This window comes from Stenella coeruleoalba (assembly GCF_951394435.1).
Source record: "Stenella coeruleoalba genome assembly, chromosome: 9".
NCBI classification, from domain to species: Eukaryota; Metazoa; Chordata; class Mammalia; order Artiodactyla; family Delphinidae; genus Stenella; species Stenella coeruleoalba.
Genome location: NC_137155.1, coordinates 94,493,587 through 94,515,861, shown reverse-complemented (window position 1 = coordinate 94,515,861; position 22,275 = coordinate 94,493,587). Strand labels below are relative to the sequence as shown.

General features: G+C 37.6%; 1 protein-coding gene across 2 annotated transcripts in view; it reads left to right on the top strand.

Moving 5' to 3' along the window:
• Nucleotides 1-22,275, top strand: part of TPK1 (thiamin pyrophosphokinase 1) — a 333,066-nt gene that overhangs the window by 163,518 nt on the left and 147,273 nt on the right. For both annotated transcript variants that reach the window (XM_079932024.1, XM_079932025.1), the window contains one exon: nt 5,100-5,195. In XM_079932024.1, coding sequence (XP_079788150.1) covers nt 5,100-5,195 — 96 coding nt within the window. The remainder of the gene's footprint in view (nt 1-5,099; nt 5,196-22,275) is intronic.

Here is a 22,275-nt window from a genome sequence, read left to right as displayed (position 1 = left end):
TTGGGCTAATTTTAGATCTCTATCTTTGATTATTCAGAGTATAAGTCATTTTGCTTTATCCCTGCTGTGCTCTTAATCTGGCAGGCAGTTTCTTATTACAGAGTTCTGGTCAATTCAGTTTAATAAAAGATTATGGAACCTCATTATTAAAAGTGTAATGTATTCAATTTTTTTAAGACTCTTGAGTATATCTCCCTAAATATTTTTAAATGTATGCTAACATACAGGAAGAAAGGCTACTTCAGCAATGGATAGGGGAAAATAAAGTGTGTGGGAGCTAGAATTTTAAGACCCCATAAAGCTCTTATTATCATTGCTTATTTAAAAAAAGTACCAATATTCTAATGTGATGGGATAATAAATTGTACTTCATCTTTTCAGAGCCAACTTGAAAGGTGGTCTTTGACATCTTCTTGCCTCCTTTTCTTTACCCTTGATTGACACCTGTTTCCCCTCCCAGAAGTGTCCCTTTCTTTCATACTGTCCTTTAGCTCCTTAGTCCTCAGTTGGGTGAACCACTTCCAGTCTCAACCCTGCTTCACACTCCAAAATTGTCTTAACTTTCTTTTCCCTTTCTCTCCAGTGAAAGTCATCTTTTCCTTAATGAAATTGATCTGTTTGTGATTAAGAAGGAAGTACGGCAAGTAAATTAATTCACAGTAAGAAATTCATGATGAATTAACTTTCCTACTGTTACTTATATTTTAAAAGAAGAAATTTTTTTTTCACCCTCATACACCAGTAGGAATATTCATATTTACAGCCTGCCTGGAAAGGCAGGAAACTCTGGCAACATCTACCAGGGGTTATAAAAAAAAGTTCTTATAATTTCCCCAGTAATTTCATTTTAAGAATTCAATTCGAAGAAAATAACCAGAAATAAACACTTCTATACAGAGATATTGATCAGAATGATAAGTTTAATAGCCAAAAAAAGTGAATTATGTCATGAATATAAATGATAAATATAGTGACAGTATAATGAGTTGGGAAAGCAGAGAAAAGGGATGAGAAGGATAGCTAAGCACTCACTGCCCACTTCAGATGTCTGTGGGTGCTCTGAGGGTCCCAAGCCTTGGGCTACAACGGAATCAGCATGGAGTCAGGCAGGGGTCATGTCTGTCTAAAAGCTAAAGGATTTTCAGGTATTTAAAACGGGAGAAAAGCAACTAAATAAAGGTTCAGTATAAATTATAAAGGTGTTTTTCTGCTTAAACCTTCCAAAATACCCAAAGTTTAATTAAGCAGGGTTGAGTACAAAGCATTGGTAGGTTACGGGTCTGGGCTTCAGATGACATACTATGTCCTAAATCAGCTGTGTGACTTTGGGCAGGTTATTTAATCTCTCTAAACTTCAGTTTACACATCTTAAAATGTGATAATTACATTAACCTTATAAGGTTGTCTTAGAGATTCAAGAACATAATTCATATAAAGTGACTCATATCTCATATAACAAGATGTGTACTCAATTGTTACTTTTTATTATCGTTATTGATTTAGTGAGGAAGATAGTTAATTATCAACAGATCACAATTTTAAGATTCTAATTTTCAGATACTTTTGAGGTTATCTGATTTTTCAGAGAATTAAGTTATATGTTGTTAGGAAAATAATCTGTTTGTTGAAAAGCATTTTAGATTTTGTAGCTACAGACATATTTAATTCTGTTAGGTGAGAAGCTATATGCAAGTCACTCCAAATAAATGTTCAGAATTGGTGTGCATGGTACCTACAAGGAAATAACACTTCTAAACTTTTAACCTTATAAACATAGTCCATAAAGTTACAGTAGAAGTCTCAGAGCCCCATAAAATTTTGCAGGATAATTTTCACAAGTCCTTTCACTAAATGACTTACCCTAAAATGGCACTAAATGACTTATCCTAAAATGAATAAGCTAATAGCAAGTTTGGGAATGCTTTCACTGGACTTGCCTCTTGTTTTAAGGAGGCCAAGTCTCTCTCTGGATAGAGTGCATGAAATAACAATTGATATGTTGTTATAATTTTTTTTCCAAAGGATTTGTTTCCTTTCTAATTAAGGAGTTTTAAAGGAGTCAGCATAATATAACCTGATAGGTTTTACGTGTGTTAAATATAAAAACTCATTAACCTATTTTAGTTGAATTATTGGCAAACAGTAAAATTAATTGAGAATGACAGTCTAACGGCTTTTGCATTGATCTTTTGAAATTAGGTTGATTAATGACACTCATTGTCTTGTAATAATTTCTTACAAGTTGTCAGTGAATTCAAAAATAGTTTTATAAGCCTCCACACAAGGTTCTATGGGGAATATTAGCAATATTTCGCTTACTCTAGTGACCTTTGATGTGAGGTGGTGTGACTGTAGCATCGACGTTTCTAGAGATTGTTCGGAAGTGCCGAGGTGAGAATTTGCTTTGTGTTCGTCTCTGTGCCCGGTGCATTCTGGGCATTATACAGGGCATCTCAACGGCACTGTTAGTTTGCCTGCTAGGTCCGTTACAGATAAGGAAAAGGGAGTTCACAGAGATTTTTTTAAAGGCCTGAAACTTTTCCCTCATATTAAATTCCTCAAACATGTACAGAGTTCGGTGATGAAAATCAGAAAAACTATTTGTGGGCTTGGAACAGGGATTGGTTGATAAACTACAGCCCACAGGCCAAATCTCGTCCGCTGTCTGCTTTTGTATAGCTGGCAACCTAAGAATGGTTTTTACCGTATTAAATGGTTGGAAAAAAATCAAAAGAATAATAATATTTCATAACGTGAAAATTACGTGAAATTCACATTTCAGTTTTTTTGGAACACAGCCATTCCTACTCATTTTTTTTGGTCTGTAGATGTTTCCATGATACAAAGGGAGAGCTGAGTAGTTGGGACAGAGGCCCTTTGGCCTGCAAAGCCTAAAAGAATTACTATCTGGCCCTTTACAGAAAAACTTTGCTGATGCCTGGTCTAGAGTGGTAATTTATCTCAGGCTTTTATAAATGACTTTATTCATTATTGAATGCTTGCTACTTGCCGTGTCCTGTGTTGGGTTCTTGTATGCAGATGCAATAATGAGCAAAGGGACATAGTGGGTACCTTCATGGAGCTTACAGCTTAAAGCTAATATTTTGATTAATATTTTAATAGCCATAAGGTAGATGTAATAATACAGTTATTTGGTCATTAATAAAATATTGTAATATTTGTAAGGTAGACTATTAATAATTTAACTAATAATAAAATTATTTGGTTAACTAAGCTAATAATAAAATTATCTGGTTAATCTGAGTATTTACCATAACCCTTCCTTGAACCTTTTTTCTTTTTAGAATATACCACACTGAACATAAACCTTTGCTCTTTAGATGACTTGTGAGTTTACTGAGATTAGGATCATATATTATGAGAATATATTTTTGTGTTTGTTATAGCTATAGATGCTGGTACTATTGGAAATTAATTTGAACTATTACCATTCCAGGACATGTTTTGAAAACTGTTTATTGCTAAATTTTACTAAGTTCCTGATATCAGTTTGTTTCCTTGTCGTTTTTCTTTCTATTGAGAAATAATGACTCATTAAAAAAATACTGTGAATTATTTATGTGGTACTTTATACTGCTATATTTGTTAAGCCTCAGTGTGAAATTTGTATTTCACTTTACCTGATTGGATGTTCACTTGGTTAACATTAATGTATTGTTGAATTTTAGTTTATATAGTTGCATATGAAGCACTAATATTTGTCACCATTTTAAGAATCTGTATTAATCATACTTTAAAATAAGTGTTACATAGTTTCCTAATGGCAGCAGGTAGCATAATGCCTGAAAAAATAATGTCATTGTTGCTTTTCTGAGTTAGACTCATAGTCTGATTTATCCACATTAATATTTCAGAGAAACGTAGCATTAGTCCCATGAGGAGAGAAATGGTTTTAATCCATCCATCATTTATCTATCCATCAAACTTCTGTAGACTGCTTGGTATGTGCTGGTATTGTCTTAGCAACTGAAACGCAGTGGTCAGTTTCCCTGTACTCAAGGAGCAGTGAGTCTTCTCTTGCTGAAGATCCTGTGGTCCCAAAGCTATAGGCAAGGATTTGCCAGACGTGAATTTTTGCCTCTGTGTGTGTGTGTGTGTGTGTGTGTGTGCGCGCGCACACACGCGCAATTTGTTCCACTTTGGTTAATTTGCTCCGTTAGTTAATTTGGTTAATTTGCTTTCTCTCCTTGAAAACTCTTCGAATGGCAACTTTATATACTAGATTATATTTAACTTTCGCTTACTCAGCTGTTTGTCAGAGACCTTGCATCGTTTTATTCCTGAATTAAGAAGTCGGAAGTCCCCTCGTGCTCTGGTTTTACATACCTTTGCTTCTGTAAGACATTGGAGAGAAAGGTGTCATTTCAAAAATATCGTTTCTTGCACCACCTCAGTTCACTAGTGCCAACAAGCTGGCACATTTGTGGAACTCTATTTATAAATATTTTTCAGTGTTTTTCACTAGTTATCTGTTGTAGAAAAGACAAAGAACTTATAAACTCACTTCATTATGTCCAAAAGGTAATCCAAGAGACATATTTACACAGGCATCTCTCTTCCTGCTTCTTTTTACATGAGGAAAAAAGGGTGCTGTAAAGGAATTTTATAGGACATCTAACTTGATTTTACTTAAAATGTAGTTTATCATTAGCTCAGTATTAGTCTTTCTGTCGTGTGGGTAAACTTAGGAAGTCTGCTCGAAGAAACTCAAAGTTTTTTAGAAATAGTTTAATTTCAGGTAATTTCACTGTGAATATATTTTATAATACTTGTACCTGAGTCCTTACGCTAATCTTGAATGTCATCACAGCAGTGATTTTTAAAGACCATTAATGTAGTAAAATCTGTACTTTTTTGGGTAAAATGATTGTCGTAATCAGATCGTTATTGTGATAGTGTAACATCATTGCTGAGATATCCTGTTATGTGAAATAATAAAGATAATGAGAATGATTCTAATGATCAAGGTATAATACAGGCATGACAGGATATGTCTGATACTTTACTTTTATAGCTCTTGATCTTGTTCCGAGGCTGACATCATTACTTATTCCTACCTTTTATCTTATTTAACACAGGGATGTGAAATTATTTCAACTCCTGATCAGGACCATACTGACTTTACCAAGTGCCTTGAAGTGCTCCAAAATAAGATAGAAGGAAAAGACCTACAGGTAAGATGGGCGCCTATTTGGTGAAGAGTCTTATACCAAGGAAGTGAACAATCCTGTTTTCACTTATCTGAAATCATTATTTGCTTTTGTGCTGCTTATCTGGGTTCCCTTGTCAGGTTTTTCCAGTATATGAATAAATCTGCACTTAGTTGTCAAAACATTAACGTGTGCACTTGAATCAGAGGTCACAGATTCCAGAACCTTACTGTGATGAGGTCCCCAAATGGGTGAAGTGGACCTTGTACAAAGCAAACAAAACTGGCAGCTCATTCTCAGCCTAAAGGGAGTAGCTAGTAGCTGCTTTCTATCTCAGGTTGGTTGTTGCTCTGAAGAGCTGTGTGTGTTTATATATTACGTAGGCAAGACAAACAAACAAATATGGCCTAGATTTGGCCAACGTTGCAAACTCTTACATAAACAAATAAAATATTACTGACTTTTTTTTTAAATGAGAAAAGAGTCTGCTGCTTTGCACATGTGGACTCTTAAAGGTGTTCAATAGTGATTTTCACCTAGCACCCAAGTGTATAATCACATCAATTAGCTAACGCACACATTTGTATGTTTTTATATTTTACAATTTTTTTTGATACTTGCTGAAATGATATGCAAACTTTTTAAAGTCTGTATTCCATGAAGATCCACGGAATTAAACCTGAAGCAGTGACTGACAATTGACCATTATTTTCCTGGGAAGGGCAGGAAGGTGAGCTGAGATGCATGATCCAATGTGTCATTTTTAAACTTAGGAAAACACCTTTGTACATTAGGATGGTTTCCACAGTACAAGTAACAGGAGACGTGTTTCAGCCTTTCCTCAGTAATCGAACAGGGTAGGGCCGACTTCAGACACAGCACAGTCAGATCTCATGTCTGCTTCTTCCATTGTCTTGGCTCTGCTGTGTAAGCTTTCTCTTCAGTGTGGTTTCCCTGACTGTCTGCAGTGGCTGCTTGTAGCAATTTTTTTTACATCGTTACATCTAGAGGGATTGAGGGGCAGGGTCATCACTTCCCACCGTCATGAGACCAAAGTCCTGAAATCTCTCCATTAACCACCACTTGGTTTTGGCGAAGGATGATGAGAATAACCTGATTGTCTTGGACTGGAGCAGGGAGTGGGGGGTCGATCCACATGTCTCATACAGTCCAACTACATGCCTAATACATGTGTGGCGGGATGGCATAGGCAGTGGAGACGCACCCCTAATAAGAACTTACTCCTTCGCAGAAGTTATGAAAGGTTTATTCTAATGTATATTTATTAAGTTGAGGCAGTAGATCCTTTTCTCCCTTTGAAGGAAAACCTTGTTAACTATTATAATTGACAAGTAGCTCACTGCAAACTCAATAAATGTAATTGAACGAACATTTCTCATCTCCGTTGTAGCTTGAGCTATACCTAATGTGCTACTTCCAGCAATCAATTGCGGTAATAATATATTTGTTTAAGGAAAACAGAAGACAACCTATTGAGAATTATCTGCTTCATCCCGACATAGCTGATGTTGAGTTTCTTAGAAAAAAATTGTAAATCTTCACAACTGTTTCAATTTTCCTAGTACTTCCACTGAGTGTATTGAAAGCTGGGAATGAAATTATGTGAGTGTCATTTGTTGTGTCAAATTGATAGTATCTCTAATACAGTATTTAGTCATTGAATCTCAAAACAAACCATCGTATCTCAAACTCAACAAGGCCAAAATCCAGAGAGAGCGTCAAACTGGGGGAAGAGGATAATCAGGTGTATATAATCTGTGAAACAAATTAGACAAAGTCTTGGCTGAGCCAGTGGAGGCCTGGAGCGAGAGGACCTATTAGAGGACTCCTGCATAGGGCAGAAAGGGCCGCACACTCCTGCTCCCACCGTGCTTAGTCATAGGCTGGAGGCTGCCAGGGATGTGCGTGGCCCTGGTGGCAGGCTGTGCTGTGTCATGAAGGGGTTGCCGCTGGGCCGGGATAGCCAGCTGCCCTCCCCTCAGCCCAGTAGCGAGGTCTTTGTGGAGAGAATGGGAGCTGGGCACCTCCATGGTTGGCATGTTTTGAGTCCAGTGCATTCTCCAGCCTCATCTTGAGCCCCCTTTCTCCTTGTTCCCAAAATATGCCAGATTCCCTCCTCTCCTTCGCCTTAAGGTGTTTTTTGTATATATGTTGCCCCCCTCTCTAGAATGTTGTGAATATATTTTGATTTTTTTTTTTTTTGTATTTTTCCTTGTCTTTGCCAAGGCCGTGATGGCAGAGTATGCCTGGCGTCCTCAAGGAGGTCTTTCCTTCACAATAGCTCTGGGTTAGGCTCTGCGGCTCTACATTTCTATGCCTCCCTCTTTTCTCCTTTACGATACTCTGAACACTGCTAATAATTGTGTTAATCGTGTATATCTAATTGTTTGCTTAAGGCCTTTCTTCCCAGCTTGACTGTGTAGCCCATTAGGCTGGGATCAGGTCTGTCTTGTTCACGATTGTACGGTAGCACTGTGCGTATAAGAGATGCTCGGGGAACTCACAGGAGAGCAGGAGATGATGCAGTTAGGGGAGAGGTTTTTTAGAGAAGGCTGAGACATGAGAAACAAATAGAAGTTAGATGGCAAAGGGGAGAAGATGGTGGCCAAGTATGGCAGTCCACAGGGAAGATGGCTAACACTTCAGTGAACCAACAGCAGATGGTTTGAAGAGCTTTACGACAGAGAACAGTGTGGTTACTTGGTGTTTGAAGAAGCATGGTTAGGTCAACTGAATTCATTACTAACAAAACCATCCAAATTAGCTCTTGTTCAGACTGCAGAAGATGGTTATGTTACATCTGAGACTATCTGTGAGCTTCCACCTGACCTTATGTTTAACCTGGGAGCACAACATTGTCTTTGGTTTAACATGATAGCAGGAGAAAAGCAAGATTAGAGATTGGAAAGGAAAATCATAAAAGATTCCCCTCCACACATTCTCCTACCCTCAAGTGAGATCATCATGAGGGCTTTTACAACTTTCTTCCTAAAATACACATAAACTGTGTCAGAAAATCCTTGATACTTCTCCACCTAATAAATCTTACAAAATTATCATACATTTCTTGTTTTCCACTTATTAAATTATAAATATGAATTTGTATTCAAAATGTCTATATTTTGTAGTAAGATCTTATCTTTTTAGCATATACTTTAAAATATTAACTCTAGTATAAATGAATTGAACTAAAGTACTATTTACTATGTTAAGGAACCATACTGTGTAACATATTAGAACTTTATAGAATTTGGATTAGGGTCTGTCATTATCCTAAAGGAGTTAACTGTCTAGAACATGAGGTTAATTATAAAAGAAAAGATTTCCCTAAATTACCTTATTTATTATTTATCTGTTTTAAACCTGCTCCTCCTCTACTTTTATTCCTCTGCAAAAAGGTTCTCTGATACCTGTGACTTTTTAATGCTTTTCTTTTATGTTGCCACATTGTTTATCTGTGACTGAGTCATGAATAATAAATTTATCAGGATGCCATCCGATATGACTGAATCTTCAAAGAGCACATATATATTCTGATGCTGTAATACATGTTTGAGATCTAAACCCTGGAATTCAGTGGAAAACATTAAAAGCTATTGCTCCAAGTTTCAACAAATGTAAGATGTACATTGTTTAGGATGAAGCAGGAGGAAATCTAGATTTTAAGGCCCCAAGAATCATAGGTCTCCTAAAATACAGATTAGGGTATTTCCTAGAATTATATGGCAATAGGATCAGTTACCTCAGTTTCTGATGTTTTAAACAGACTTTATGTTGGACAAAATTTGGGCAGAAAAGTTGATGTTAATTTCAAACTGTATATTGTATAGATTTAAATTCATACTAGTTTTATTTGCTAAAACCTCAATACATTTTAGCCCATTTATACTGTTATTTTTTTGTAAACAGTTTTTTAATCAAATGCTGCAGGATGCTGAGTATTATATAAATAAGAGCAAATGTGTAAGTTTTGTACACACAGACAAATATTAATGACTACAAATTAAATATCACATAAAGACTGTAGGATTGATCAATTAACCCAAGAGGACAGAGTAGAAAGACCTTGAGTTCACCTCCTCTCAGGGGCACACCAAAATTACAACTATTTACAGAACAACTATCAGAGAAATAGATTGAAACCTACCAGAAAAGATCTTGTACCATAAAGCCATAAAGAAGGAACCATAACAAGATGGGTAGGAGGGGCGGAGTCACGGTATAGTCAAGACTCTTACCCCCAGGTTGGCGACCCACAAATGGGAGAATAATTACAACTACAGAGGTTCTCCCCAAGGAGCAAGGGGTCTGAGCCCCACATCGGGCTCTCTATCCCGGGGATCCTGTGCCCAGAAGATGAGCCCTCAGGATTTTTGGCTTCAACAGCCAGTGGGGCTTACTTGCAGGAGACCAAAAGGACCAAGTGGGGAGATAGAGACTCCATTCTTAAAGGCACCCAGAGGAGAAGTAGTAATTTGAAAGGTGTCTGGGTCAGACCTACCTGCTGATCTTGGAGAGTTTTAGACTATTTATATCTACTGATTATCAGTATTGGACATGATTGGTTTGTAATGGACTAATGACTTTATGTTCATACTAAATATCTGTTGCTGCTCATCAAATTTAAGACTGACTGTATCTGATTGGACTAATTACTTTTTCAATATAATAAGATATCCCTAGGGTTGCTGGAAGAACTATGATAGTACTGTGAGAAGTATTTTCCAAGGTACTCTGATGTCTTCAATAAAGTCCGCTCTGATGAGCTAGTATCTTTGGCAAGATTCCAATCTTTTCTAAAGCAAAATGTAATAAATCTGTCGTGTGTATACACATGTGTTCTGGAAAGGAATAAATACTATCTTTACATTAGAGAAACCTAGCAGATACCACCTTAATCAAGGAATCATAATTAACATCATCAGTGGTAATTCATGTTAGTAGTACACGCCCCTCTCTCTAGGTATAGGGTGAGAAGGGCACTTGCGGTGTACTTCCCTAAAACCCGTAATCTCAGTTTAATCTTTGACAAAAATCAGAGAAACCCAAATTGAAGATCATTCTACAAAATACCTGACCGCTATTTTCAAGGTCATGAAAGACAAGGAAAGACTTGAGAAACAGTCACAGAGCAGAGGCGATGAGAGAGACATGAAAACTAAATGCAGTGGGGTGAAATGTGAATAAAGTCCAGAGTTGCATTAATAGTTGTGCCCCAGTGTCGATCTTAGTTGTGACAGATGTGCCGTGTTTATGTAAGATGTTAACATCACTGGGAGCTGGGTGAAGTGTGTATCCCTGAAGTATCTTCACGACTTCTTACTAAATCTCAAGTTATTTCAAAATAAAACATTTATTTGAAAAAGTATGTTCAGCATTGCAAACATGCTCGAACAGTGGAACGGTGTCATCTTTGTGTGCCATGACTTATGGTAATATAGAATAAGAAGCAAGTACTACAATCAGTAACTTTTTGTGGACTCTCTCAATTTTAAAATGTTTCCTCAAAAAGTTTCAAACTGTAAGACTCTGCTGCATGTTTCAGCAACTATTGTACATGAAAACTATGCCTGCTTGAAAATCTTCACTAGAGATTTGGTGGTGTTTAAACTACATGGCAGGCCAGATCCTCTCAACTTTCACAGCTTCCCTAGAGATCAGAGTATGGTCGGACTCAGTCAAGGATCTGATTTTACCAGGACTGGGTCTAGAAGTAACCCTGTCTATTCCTGCATTCCCTCCTGACCTGTCACAGCCCTGTGGTCTCCATCCCTACCTCCATTTTCTCCCTGGCTCTTCTTATATTGATATTCTGTCATACCTGCCTTTTACTTTTATCTTGTTTCCCCGGGCTTCAGTTATCCTTCTGTGCCATTAACTCTATATCTTATATCTCTAATCCTGAACTCCAAAGCCCTATTTCTAACCACTAACTGGAAGGCCAGAGGAACTTCATTTCAGTGTAAACCAAAATTCATCATCTTTCTCACAAAATCTCATTTTCTTTCTTTTCTGTCTCATTCAGTGGCACTACCATCCGTCCACCTGGCAGAAACCTGAGAGTAACCTTATATTTTACTATCCCTGTACCATCCCTCAATGGCTGGTCACAGTTGCTTTAATTCTACAAGCATCTCCTGTGCCCACTTTGTTCTTTCCAATCTTTCTGGTACTATCTTAGTTCAGACCTTTATCATTTCTTACCTGGGTTATTTTACTAACCTTCGGTTTGCCCCCTTCACTCCATTCCCTTACTAAAATTTATATCCTCTATCTTAAATGGACATCTGCTTTAAGTCTTTTCTTTTCTCCCAGTTACTTATTCAATAAATACCTATTCAATGAATAAATTTATTTCCAATAACATCAAGGCAGATTCCAAAGGATATCCTGGCAAACCTTAGCTGGCATGTATCCTCTGTAAAAGAATCTTCTTAGCATTTCCTACTAATTCTCCCATGACACGTGTGTCATGTGTCCACATTCCTTACATTGCTTGCTGTCTGTACCAATTGTAGGAATGAATATGCTTATTATGAAAAGAATTATTCTCCAACACATTGTAATTAGAGGCTAGGTGCTCAGATGCTTGGGTTATGCTGGCATTCTTTCAGCTGCATGACTACAGAAAGCTCTTTAACTTCTTTAAGGCTCATCTTTCTCATCTGGAAAGTCAGAATAATAATCTACACGTACCAGCGAGTTGTGAGGCAAAGCATTTACTGCAGTGCCTGCAACATATAAAGTCCTTCATAAAAATATAATAGTAGCAGTGGTGGTATTAATAGTCATATTAATAGTCATATTTTTGTGCACCTTAGCTCTTGTGATCTCATAACATTTTATATAATTTCCTTTGCATAATATATTTATATATTTACAGAAAATAAATATAAATTTTATATAAATAAAATATAAAATGCTGCATTTTATAGATATATTTTATAAAATATATTTATATATTCTATTTAATTTTATAAAATATATTTTATATGTAATATAGTTATATATGATATTTTTTTATAAAGCATATACCTTAATATATTTTATGAAAATTATAAATATAAATAAGATCTTTTATAAAATATATATAGTGATCTTTTGCTTTTATAATAAATTTCATGGATCAATATGATATTCGAATTAGATAATGTTTTTAGGAATCAGACTAATTAAAGTTTATAGCCCAGTTTCATGGACTCATCATTTCCTTTTATTTTTAAGTGAAAATAATTTTTTTTAATTGAGGTATAATTGACGTACAACATTATATTACTTTCAGGTGTACAGCATAATGATTCAATATTTGTCTAAATTGTGAAATCATCACCCCAATAAGTCTGGTTAACATTCTAGCATTGTTTCTTTTGGACATATTCTAATTTTACAAGATTTCTTTTAATATCAGACCCTTAAATTAAACAGAGGGCTCCTCCCATGTTGCAGTGTTTCCTAGGGGAGGTCTTCAATGTCCCCTTTTCCCAGGGAACCAGTGAGAATGGGATCTGTATGTTTCGTGATGGGATCCCTCAGCAGGGCGAGTGGCACAGCCCCGCTGACCACTGTGTGCCTCGTGCCTGGGTGGAGAGAGGAGAGGAGAGGTGTGCTCCGGCTTCCCCCATGCTACGGGGGACCTTGCGTGCCTTGTGCTCACTGAGGGATGTGTTACTCAAGGAAAGTCAGAAGTTCACCTCAGCGTTCCAAAGGCAGACTTTCTCCCCTTAAGTACACTGTGGAAGCTACTGGGGTTCATCTTCCGGTCAGCTTAACAAACTTTTATGTAGTATGTGTCTGTTAAGACATTATGCTAGAATTTGGTGACCAAATGCATGGCCTCAAATAGACTCCAGTCTAATAGAGGAAACAGATAAATGAGTAACCAGAGAATAATTCAGACTATCATAGATGCTGTGACTTGCCTTTTCAGGATAGATTCAACTTCTTAAAAAACGGATTGTTTAGGGGCTTCCCTGGTGGCGCAGTGGTTGAGAGTACGCCTGCTGATGCAGGGGATGCGGGTTCGTGCCCCGGTCCGGGAAGATCCCACATGCCGCGGAGCGACTGGGCCCGTGAGCCATGGCCGCTGGGCCTGCGCGTCCGGAGCCTGTGCTCCGCAACGGGAGAGGCCACAACAGTGAGAGGCCCGCGTACCGCAAAAAAAACAAAAGCAAAAAAAACTGTCCAGTGCATATTCAGAAACCATAGTGTTAATGACCAAGTGTGAAATTTGCAGTCAAAATGTCTCTATTCTCCCAGAAGTTGGAAAGGGGATAATCAACATAAACTATTTATATTGCAGCAGATTGCAAAATCTAAGAATTGCACTACAGTAAGCCTGATAGCCACCTGTTATAAACTGGTCAATAAAAACTGAAGAGAGTTTTATACCACTAAACTTTGGGAAAATAATGTGCCCGAAGTACTACAAATAGCCAAATCCAATCCATCCAGACATGGAAGCCAAGAGTTTCCTTTATCATTTTAGACAAGAATATGCAGCTAAGACTTATTTTATGGCTGAAGCAAAAGCAAGAAATATTGTTTGGAGAAAACAAATCATGATGATGCAAGATAGGGTAATAGCTATTAAAAAATGATCACAAGTACAGAAGTACTCATATTCTGGGAACAAAGCGTCTCTTACCAAAAGTCAGTCCGTTGGCAGAGGTTTTGAAAATTGTCTATTTTCAACTTGCTCAGTGGTGGGAATGAAAGAGGATGAATGAGGGATGAAAGAGGACATGGGTTTCAGGTTCTGGTACCTCATAAGCCATTTTTCACAGAATAGGAGGAATGAGTGCTTAGTGCTCTTTCAAATATTTAACTTTAGAAGGGCATCATGTATGTTATAGAAATTTTAGCCAGAGTGAAAAATACCTGGTGCTTTTTGAATAGGATGATCAGGAATGCAGATTTGAATTTTTTTCATTCATCTACCAAGCAATCATTGAGCTTCGAATGGACGACATTTACACAAACTGTAATATCCTTTAAAACTCTACCTCCAAATAGCTAATGGTTTCTGAATGTGATATAGGTCATACTTTGAGTTTTAATTTTGCACTAAATACCAGCTGTGTTGACGATGCTGTGCTAGGTATTTTGGGATTTCTAAACCACAAATAATACATCTTTCCATTTCTTAAGACCCCCAGTGGTATGAGAGGTTTGGAGACCATAATTACCTCCAGTAGATATATAATACCCATGCTATTTATACAGACCATGATTTTATGTAACTTTTACTTACTCTTAAATATATTCCTGACTCTTCAAAGAATTTAATTTTCAGCAGAGATAATAGAATAAAATCATGTTTAAAAAAACACAAGTATGTGTTTTATTCTATTCAACTCTCCTTGGCACTCACTTTCTGATATAGAGAAATGTAAATACATGCAAATTTGCTCTTGCCATCGCTTTGTGTATTTACATGGAAGGAAAAATAACACATTCCCATATATATAATATATATATAATATATATATTATATATATATTATATATATATATATTATATATATATATAGATCACATTCTGCTTTTTGTTTATATGGAAAAAATGTCCCGTATCCAGGGGTCTCATTGATATGGTTTCAGAACCAATAGGGCAGTTAATCATGGAAATATTAGTACTCAGGACAGACCTGTGAGGAAAGACAACACTGTTATTACAACCAGGCTTGAAATATTTAACTAAAAAATGCAAAGCCTAGGGTAAATCAAAAAAGCATTTCATCATTCTGGGAATGAACTCAGTCATTGTCCTGTACTCTGTCATGACCAGGGCATCTGAAATTAAAGTGTTTTCGGGGATTCCAGACAGCAATATGAAAAAGCAAAGAAAAACTCACTGTGTGCGGTAAGATTTCTAAGGAGTAGAACTGGTCACAGCAGTCATCAGTGCTAGAAAGATTGTTGGGGTCACATAGGAAGGATCTTTAATCTCTAGGTAAAGAATTTGAATTTTGATTTACAGGTGATGTTAATCTGTTAGAGAATTTTGAATGAAAAGTCACAATATAATTTAGGAAATTAGTGTAATGGTGTGTGCAAGCTGAATTGAAGGATGGAAATTCTAATGATAGTTAAAAAAAAACCCGATTACAGGCTTCTTGAAGGATAACTCTTTTTTTTAAATAATATTTATTTATTTATTTGGTTGCACCAGGTTTTAGTTGCAGCAGGTGGGCTCCTTAGTGTGGCTCCAGGGCTCCTCAGTTGTGGCATGTGAACTCTTAGTTGCAGCATGCATTTGCGATCTAGTTCCCCGACCAGGGATCAAACCCAGGTCCCCTGCGTTGGGATTACGGAGTCTCATCCGCTGCGCCACCAGGGAAGTCCCTTGAAGGATAACTCTTTAGTCATCTTTTAAGGACCTTAGAAAATAGACTTAAACTGTGTGCCTGGTGATGCTGGGTCTTGTTTGCCAGAGTGAAAGCATGGAAACCGTTCCCATTCAGCTAACAAATGTCTGTTACATATTTACCAGCCACTCTGCTACATATTGTATCAATAGGTTGAAAGGTGCAAACTGAATGAGACAGGGTATCTGACTCTTAGAATTCATGGCCTTGGAAGTGAATGCCCTTGTAAGCAGGATAGGACAGGTGAGAAGCCCCTTGGAAGTGGACCTTCTCCAGTCTGAACTCTCCTTGTGCAGGTGGTAACTCAGCTGCAACTGGAAGATAAAGAACTAACCAGAATCAGGGGAGTGTTTTGTTCTGAGTATTCAAGGTCAAAGGTAAATCAGGTTTGGGATGTCAAAGGGTAGGCAATACCGAAAGTCCTAATCACACATAAACACTTGCACTGTTTACATTTGTTTCCCTTAACAAGCTAACAGAATGCACTAGTAGGGAGGGGCCTACCTTTTGGGGTAGGCCTGTCTCTCCTGGCCTCCTCCGCTGCTGACTTGCTGCCAGTGTGTCAAGGACCTCTGGCAGCAAGAGTTTCTTCCAGTCTGTACAAGCTGAGCTCTCCAGAGAGGTACAGGGACATTATAAGCTCCTAATGGGCAGTGAGGGTGTGAGCTGCCTGAGCTTTTATGCTACAACTTTTACTGGGGGATTATGGTTTCAGTCAGCCGTCTGAGCATAGATCCTTTGCATCACCTTCACAGTTTTCTGTCAAATGCAAACAAGCTTGTATACATGGCTCACTTTTCAGGTATAAATATGCCCCTTCCTCTGCTTTTTTACTTTTTAAGCTTTTCTCTCAATAACACGTTGAAAAACAAGTTTTGTGGTAAACATGTTTATGACGTTTCTTAATAACGTATTTGCAATCTGACAAAGTTGGATGAAAATGCTCTGTCCAAACAAGTTTGTTTGTTTGTTTTTTTCTTCGGAGGTGGAGGTAGGCATCTTTGGAAATACTTTACAAGGGAGGGTGGGGAAAGGGGATAGTTCAGACACTGAGGTTTGAAATCTTGTGATGTGTTCTGAGAACTAAAGTATTTCTAGAACATAAAGGGGGTGGGAGTGGCAGATGTAACTTAGGAGTCAGTATAGGAGGAGATTGGACTTTATTTATCTTGTAGGTTCTGGAAAGCCAGTACTGAAACAGAACATTGGCATGATCAGATTTGAGATGTAGAAAGCTTTCTCTCATAATCAGGTAGAAAACTACCTGGTTATAGAAGGCCAGGCAGGAGACCAGTGGAGTTATCCAGGTGAGAAGGATGATGCCTGAATAAGGCTGCAGCAGGGAAGATGGAGAACAAATTATTTGAGAAAAATCTGGGGCCTCATTATCTTGCCATTGCAAGAGGCATTATTTCTTTCTCACCCAAACAGGTTTGCATTAAGTGTGACTCATTAGGCCTTGTTGAAATTTAAATGGGATCCCTGTAGTATTGTTTCCACAGGCTGCCAAGATCCAGCCACGTATATTCTGTTTGTCAGTACAGTGTATTCTGATACCATAAAACCTGAGGTCTTTAATTTCTCTGGTGTTTCATTGTACTTCACATCAATCACTGGAATTATTTTATAGGCTTATTAAAACATATTTTGATATTGCTGGGTTGTTGTCAGTTTATTGTTTTTCCTCTATCTTGATCCCATGATTTCCTTCATAGCCTGCATTGGTCTTCCTTTTTTTTTTTTTTTTTTTTTTTTGCGGTACGCGGGCCTCTCACTGTTGTGGCCTCTCCCATTGTGGAGCAGAGGCTCCTCCGGAGGCGCAGGCTCAGTGGCCATGGCTCACGGGCCCAGCCGCTCCGTGGCATGTGGGATCTTCCCAGACCGGGGCACGAACCCATGTCCCCTGCATCGGCAGGCGGACTCTCAACCACTGCGCCACCAGGGAAGCCCGGGTCTTCCATCTTTAAATTAGAGCATCAAACAATTGGACCAGAGAATTTCACCTTCTGTTTAAGCCTAACTGTTGTACAGTAAAGATCTTTGAAGGTTAAGGGAAGCTTAAGAATAATGTCTAAATTTTTTGAGACCCTAGAGTTTAATTTTGTGAAGTTGGCTCTGTTAATGTTACTTGTAATTCTCAAAGAGTAGGGTAAACGTGTGTCTCGATTTATGCGTGTATTTATGCATGTATTCTTGGTGTCATTATTTATAATGTCCCCCTTTTACTTTCAGGAGTGTCTCAGCTTGTACATTAAATTGTATGGTCACCCTATCAGGGAGAGCCACAAAGAAATTGTCCATTTATGCATCTCCAGAATTCAGTTTATGGAAAGTCAATGCAATTAAAATACTCTGACAGCCACTGTCCCTGCTGTAGACTTTGTGCATGCCGTATCTAAGTCTTCTTGAGGACAAACGGAGAAAAACGCCATTTGCTTATCAAAAGGTTTTTCCTGCTATAACAGAAAAATGAAATTGCTTCTCCTTTTGGTGTTCTATATCCTTCAGCCAGTCTTGTCATGATTCTATTAAGGCAAAACAAATAACGCAAAGCCAACTTTTTCATTTATTCTCTAAACAAAACAGACACAATTATTATTTAACCTGTTAGAGTGGAAACCAGAGAACCTCACATGGACTGTTAGAAGTGAAAGGGATCTTGAAAAATAGGTTAGGGAATTTAGTCCATCCCTTACCTTTATACATGAGTCACAAGGAAGTCATGTATGTGGTTCCATGGCTCTTAAGGGAATATACCATCTTTAATGTATTAATCCAGGGTTTCAGGGTTCTTTTTTGCTACACATGATTGCAGATGAAGAGCCAAAAGCAGTCTCTGTTCCACCACTTCCCTTTGCTGAGAAAAAGGGTCCATGTAAAATACCCTGACTTGAATGTAGGACATGTATAAAAATCAATTAGAAATTGATTTTTAACATTTTTATATTACAGAATATGGTGTAATAGGTATGTTCTTGTGTTATGTGTACACAAATATATTATTTAAAATATTTTATCTGCAGAGCTAACAGGATTGTAATAACGCTTTTTAGAGTTACAAACACTGAATCTTTGATGGGTCACAACCGGTAGGAAATGTGTGAGTCTCTGAGAGTAGCTTACCTTCTTTAGAGATGGTAGCTGTGTTCTAAAATAAATAGACTTGCCCTAGAATATGTATGCTCTGTGTCTCAGTGCCCTCTGAAACCCGTGGTCCGTCCTTGTGAAAAATCCCCTGTATTCACAATGTCTTTACATCTAATTCCAACAGAAACTGGGCTTTTTTCTAAGGACAGCAATTCTCTGCAGCCATAGTAGTGCTGTTGTTTTGTTCTGTCATTTCTCCTGCTGCTGTTTCTAGAATGGTCCCCAGAATTAGGGGTGGGTGTCTTCACTACTATTCGCCATTTCTAGACCTGTGTGGTCCAAAACTCTAGCCACTGGCCACCTGAGCCCTTGAAGTGTAGCTACCCTAAATTGAGATGCGCCATTACTGTAAAGTACATTGAGGATTTTGAAGACCAAGTGGGAAAAATATCTCAATATTTTTTCCAGCTTTAATGAGATAATTGATATATAACACTAAGTTTAAGGTGTACAACGTGATGATTTAATACACATATATATTACAGAATGATTACAATAATAAAGTTAGTTAACAAGTCCATCAGCTCACATGATTACCTTTGTTTGTTGTTGTGGTGATAAGAACATTTAAGATCTACTCTTAGCAACTTTCAAATATACAGTACAGTATTGTTAAGTAGAGCTCCATGCTGTCCATTAGATCTTTGGAACTTACTCATCTTTCAACTGGAAGCTTGTACCTGACCAGTATCACCTTCCTTTCCCCACCCCACAACTGCTGACAACTGACATTATCCTCTCTTGGCGTTCAGTTTTTGTAAATTTCACACGCAAGGGAGATCATACAGTGTTTGTCTTTCTCTGTCGGACTTATCTCACTTAGCATCTCACATCCTCCAGGTCCATCCATGTTGTCACAAATGGCAGGATTTCCTTCTTTCTCATGTCTGAAGACTATTCCACTGTGTGTATGTATATTTATGTGTGTGAGTATGTTACATATATATGCATATACATATATATGAATATATCTCACATATTTTTTAATCTTCTTTACCCATTCATCTGTTGACAGACACTTTGGTTGTGTGGTTGTTTCCCTATCTTGGCTATTGTGAATAACGCTACAATGAACATGGGAGGATGTTCGTGAACATGGGAAGATGATCGTGACTTCTTGTGTGTGTGTGTGTGTGTGTGTGTGTGTGTGTGTGTGTGTGTGTGTGTACACACTGTTTCTTCTGGGTATATATATACCCAGAAGAAACAGAAGAGAGTTTGATTGCTGGGTCATATAGAAGTTGTATTTTTAATATTTTGAGGGACCTCCATACTATTTTCATAGTGGCTGCACCAATTTCCATTCTCAGCAACAGTGTACAAGAGTTCCCTTTTCTCTATATCCTTATCAACACCTGTTATCTCTTGTGTTTTTTAAAAATTTTATTTTATTGAAGTGTAGTTGATTTACAATGCTGTGGTCATATCTGCTGTACAACCAAGTGACTCAGTTATACATATATATATATACATTCTTTTTTATATTTTTTTCTGTTACAGTTTATCACAGGACATTGAATATAGTTCCCTGCGCTATACAGTAGGATCTTGTCTTTTTGATAGTGGCCATTCTAACTAGCATGAGGTGATATCTCATTGTGGTTTTGATTTACATTTCTCTAACGGTTAGTGATGTTGAACATCTTTGCATGTACCTGTTGGCCATTTGTATGTCTTCTCTGAAAAAATGTCTATTCACATCCTCTGCCCATTTTTTAATTGGATTGTTTGGTTTTTTTGCTACCGTATGAGTTCCTTTTATATTTTGGATATTAACTTCTTATCAGAGAGATGGTTGCAGATATTTTTTCCCATTCCATAGGTTGCCTTTTCATTTTGTTAATTGTTTCTTTTGCTTTGCAGAAGGTTTTTAGATCTGTGCAGTCCCACTTATTTATTTTTGCTTTTTTTTTTACTTGTGTTTTTGGTGTCATATCTAAAAAATTGTTGCTAAGACCAACGTCAAGGACCTTTTTTCCCTATGTTTTTTCCTAAGAGTTTTATGGTTTCAGGTTTTATGTTTAAGTCTTTAATCCATTCCAAATTAATTTTTGTGGGTGGTATGAGATAGGGGTTCAGATCTATTCTTCTGTATATAATTATCTAGTTTTCCTCACACCTCAATATTTTTAATACAGGTTACATGTTAAAATGATATTTTAGATATAGTACATTAAACAATACACATTTTGAAAATTTTACCTCTTTTTACTTTTTTAAATGTAGCCACTAGAAAATTTTACATTGGATATGTGTCTCCTATCGTATTCCCATTGGACACTGCTGTTCTACTTGATTCTTCGTTTCTTCTTTTCCCCTAAAAACTCAAGCTCTGAATCTCATGTCATCAGATTCTGTCATCCTTATTGCTCATTGCTGTAGTCTTCATTTGTTATAATCCTGGTCATTTTCCTGCTTGTCTTGATGAAGTTAACATCTAGGTCACCAATAATTTTTTTCAACAATACTGTTTTAATTCATGGTAAATTCCATACACACTTGAAGGAACCTTCCAGTACACTGATCTCTTGTTTCCTTAAACTTATCCCCTCTAGTTATATTGTTTGCCTCTTTACCTCAGTTAATTGTATGAATATACCTAGACCTTGTCTATACCAAGGTTTGTAAACCCTCCCTAATCTCTGTTTTATCCATTTGACTCACCCGCTTGCCCCCGCCTTCAGCAATTTTTCGGCTCCACCGGTACTCTGACCCATTGACCATGCTCTTTTACTATCCTTCAACCCTTGTTTTATTTCTCCATTTATTCAGCAAATATTTGAGACACCAACAGGTACATAATAATGTGCCATGCTGCATTCTAAACACTAGAGACAGAAAAATCTCTGCCATCATTTAATTTTAGTCTAATTAGAGTGACACATAATAAGACAAGCTAAAGAAAGAAACTATTTAGCATGGGGTTAGATAATGAGAGGTACTAAGGAGAAAATTTAAATCAGGGAATGGGGATATGATCTGTTGGCATGGAAGAGGGGAAAATTTTTTTTTTTTTTTTTTTTTTTTGCGGTACGTGGGCCTCTCACTGTTGTGGCCTCTCCCGTTGCAGAGCACAGGCTCCAGACGCGCAGGCTCAGCGGCCATGGCTCACGGACCCAGCCGCTCCGCGGCATGTGGGATCTTCCCAGACCAGGGCACGCACCCATGTCCCCTGCATCAGCAGGCGAACTCTCAACCACTGCGCCACCAGGGAAGCCCGAGGGGAAACTTTTTAATAGATGGTCAATGAAATAAGTAAAGAAGCTAGCCATGTGAATATCTGAGGATAATGCATTCTAGGAAGAAAGAACAGCAAACGCAAAGTCCTTGAAGTAGGAAGGACTCTTGTGTCTTCAAGAGACAGAAAGGAAGAAGAAATTACGATTGGAGCCGAGAGAAGGAAGAGAAAGGAAATAGGTGAGACCAGAGAGACACCTGGATATCCAATATTGCAGGCTTTGCTGTCTTATTAAGAAAAATCATTAGAAAACCATTGGAGGATTTTGAACAGAAGAGTGTCATAATCTGATTTACATTTTAACAGGATTGTTTTTGATACTGTATTGAGAC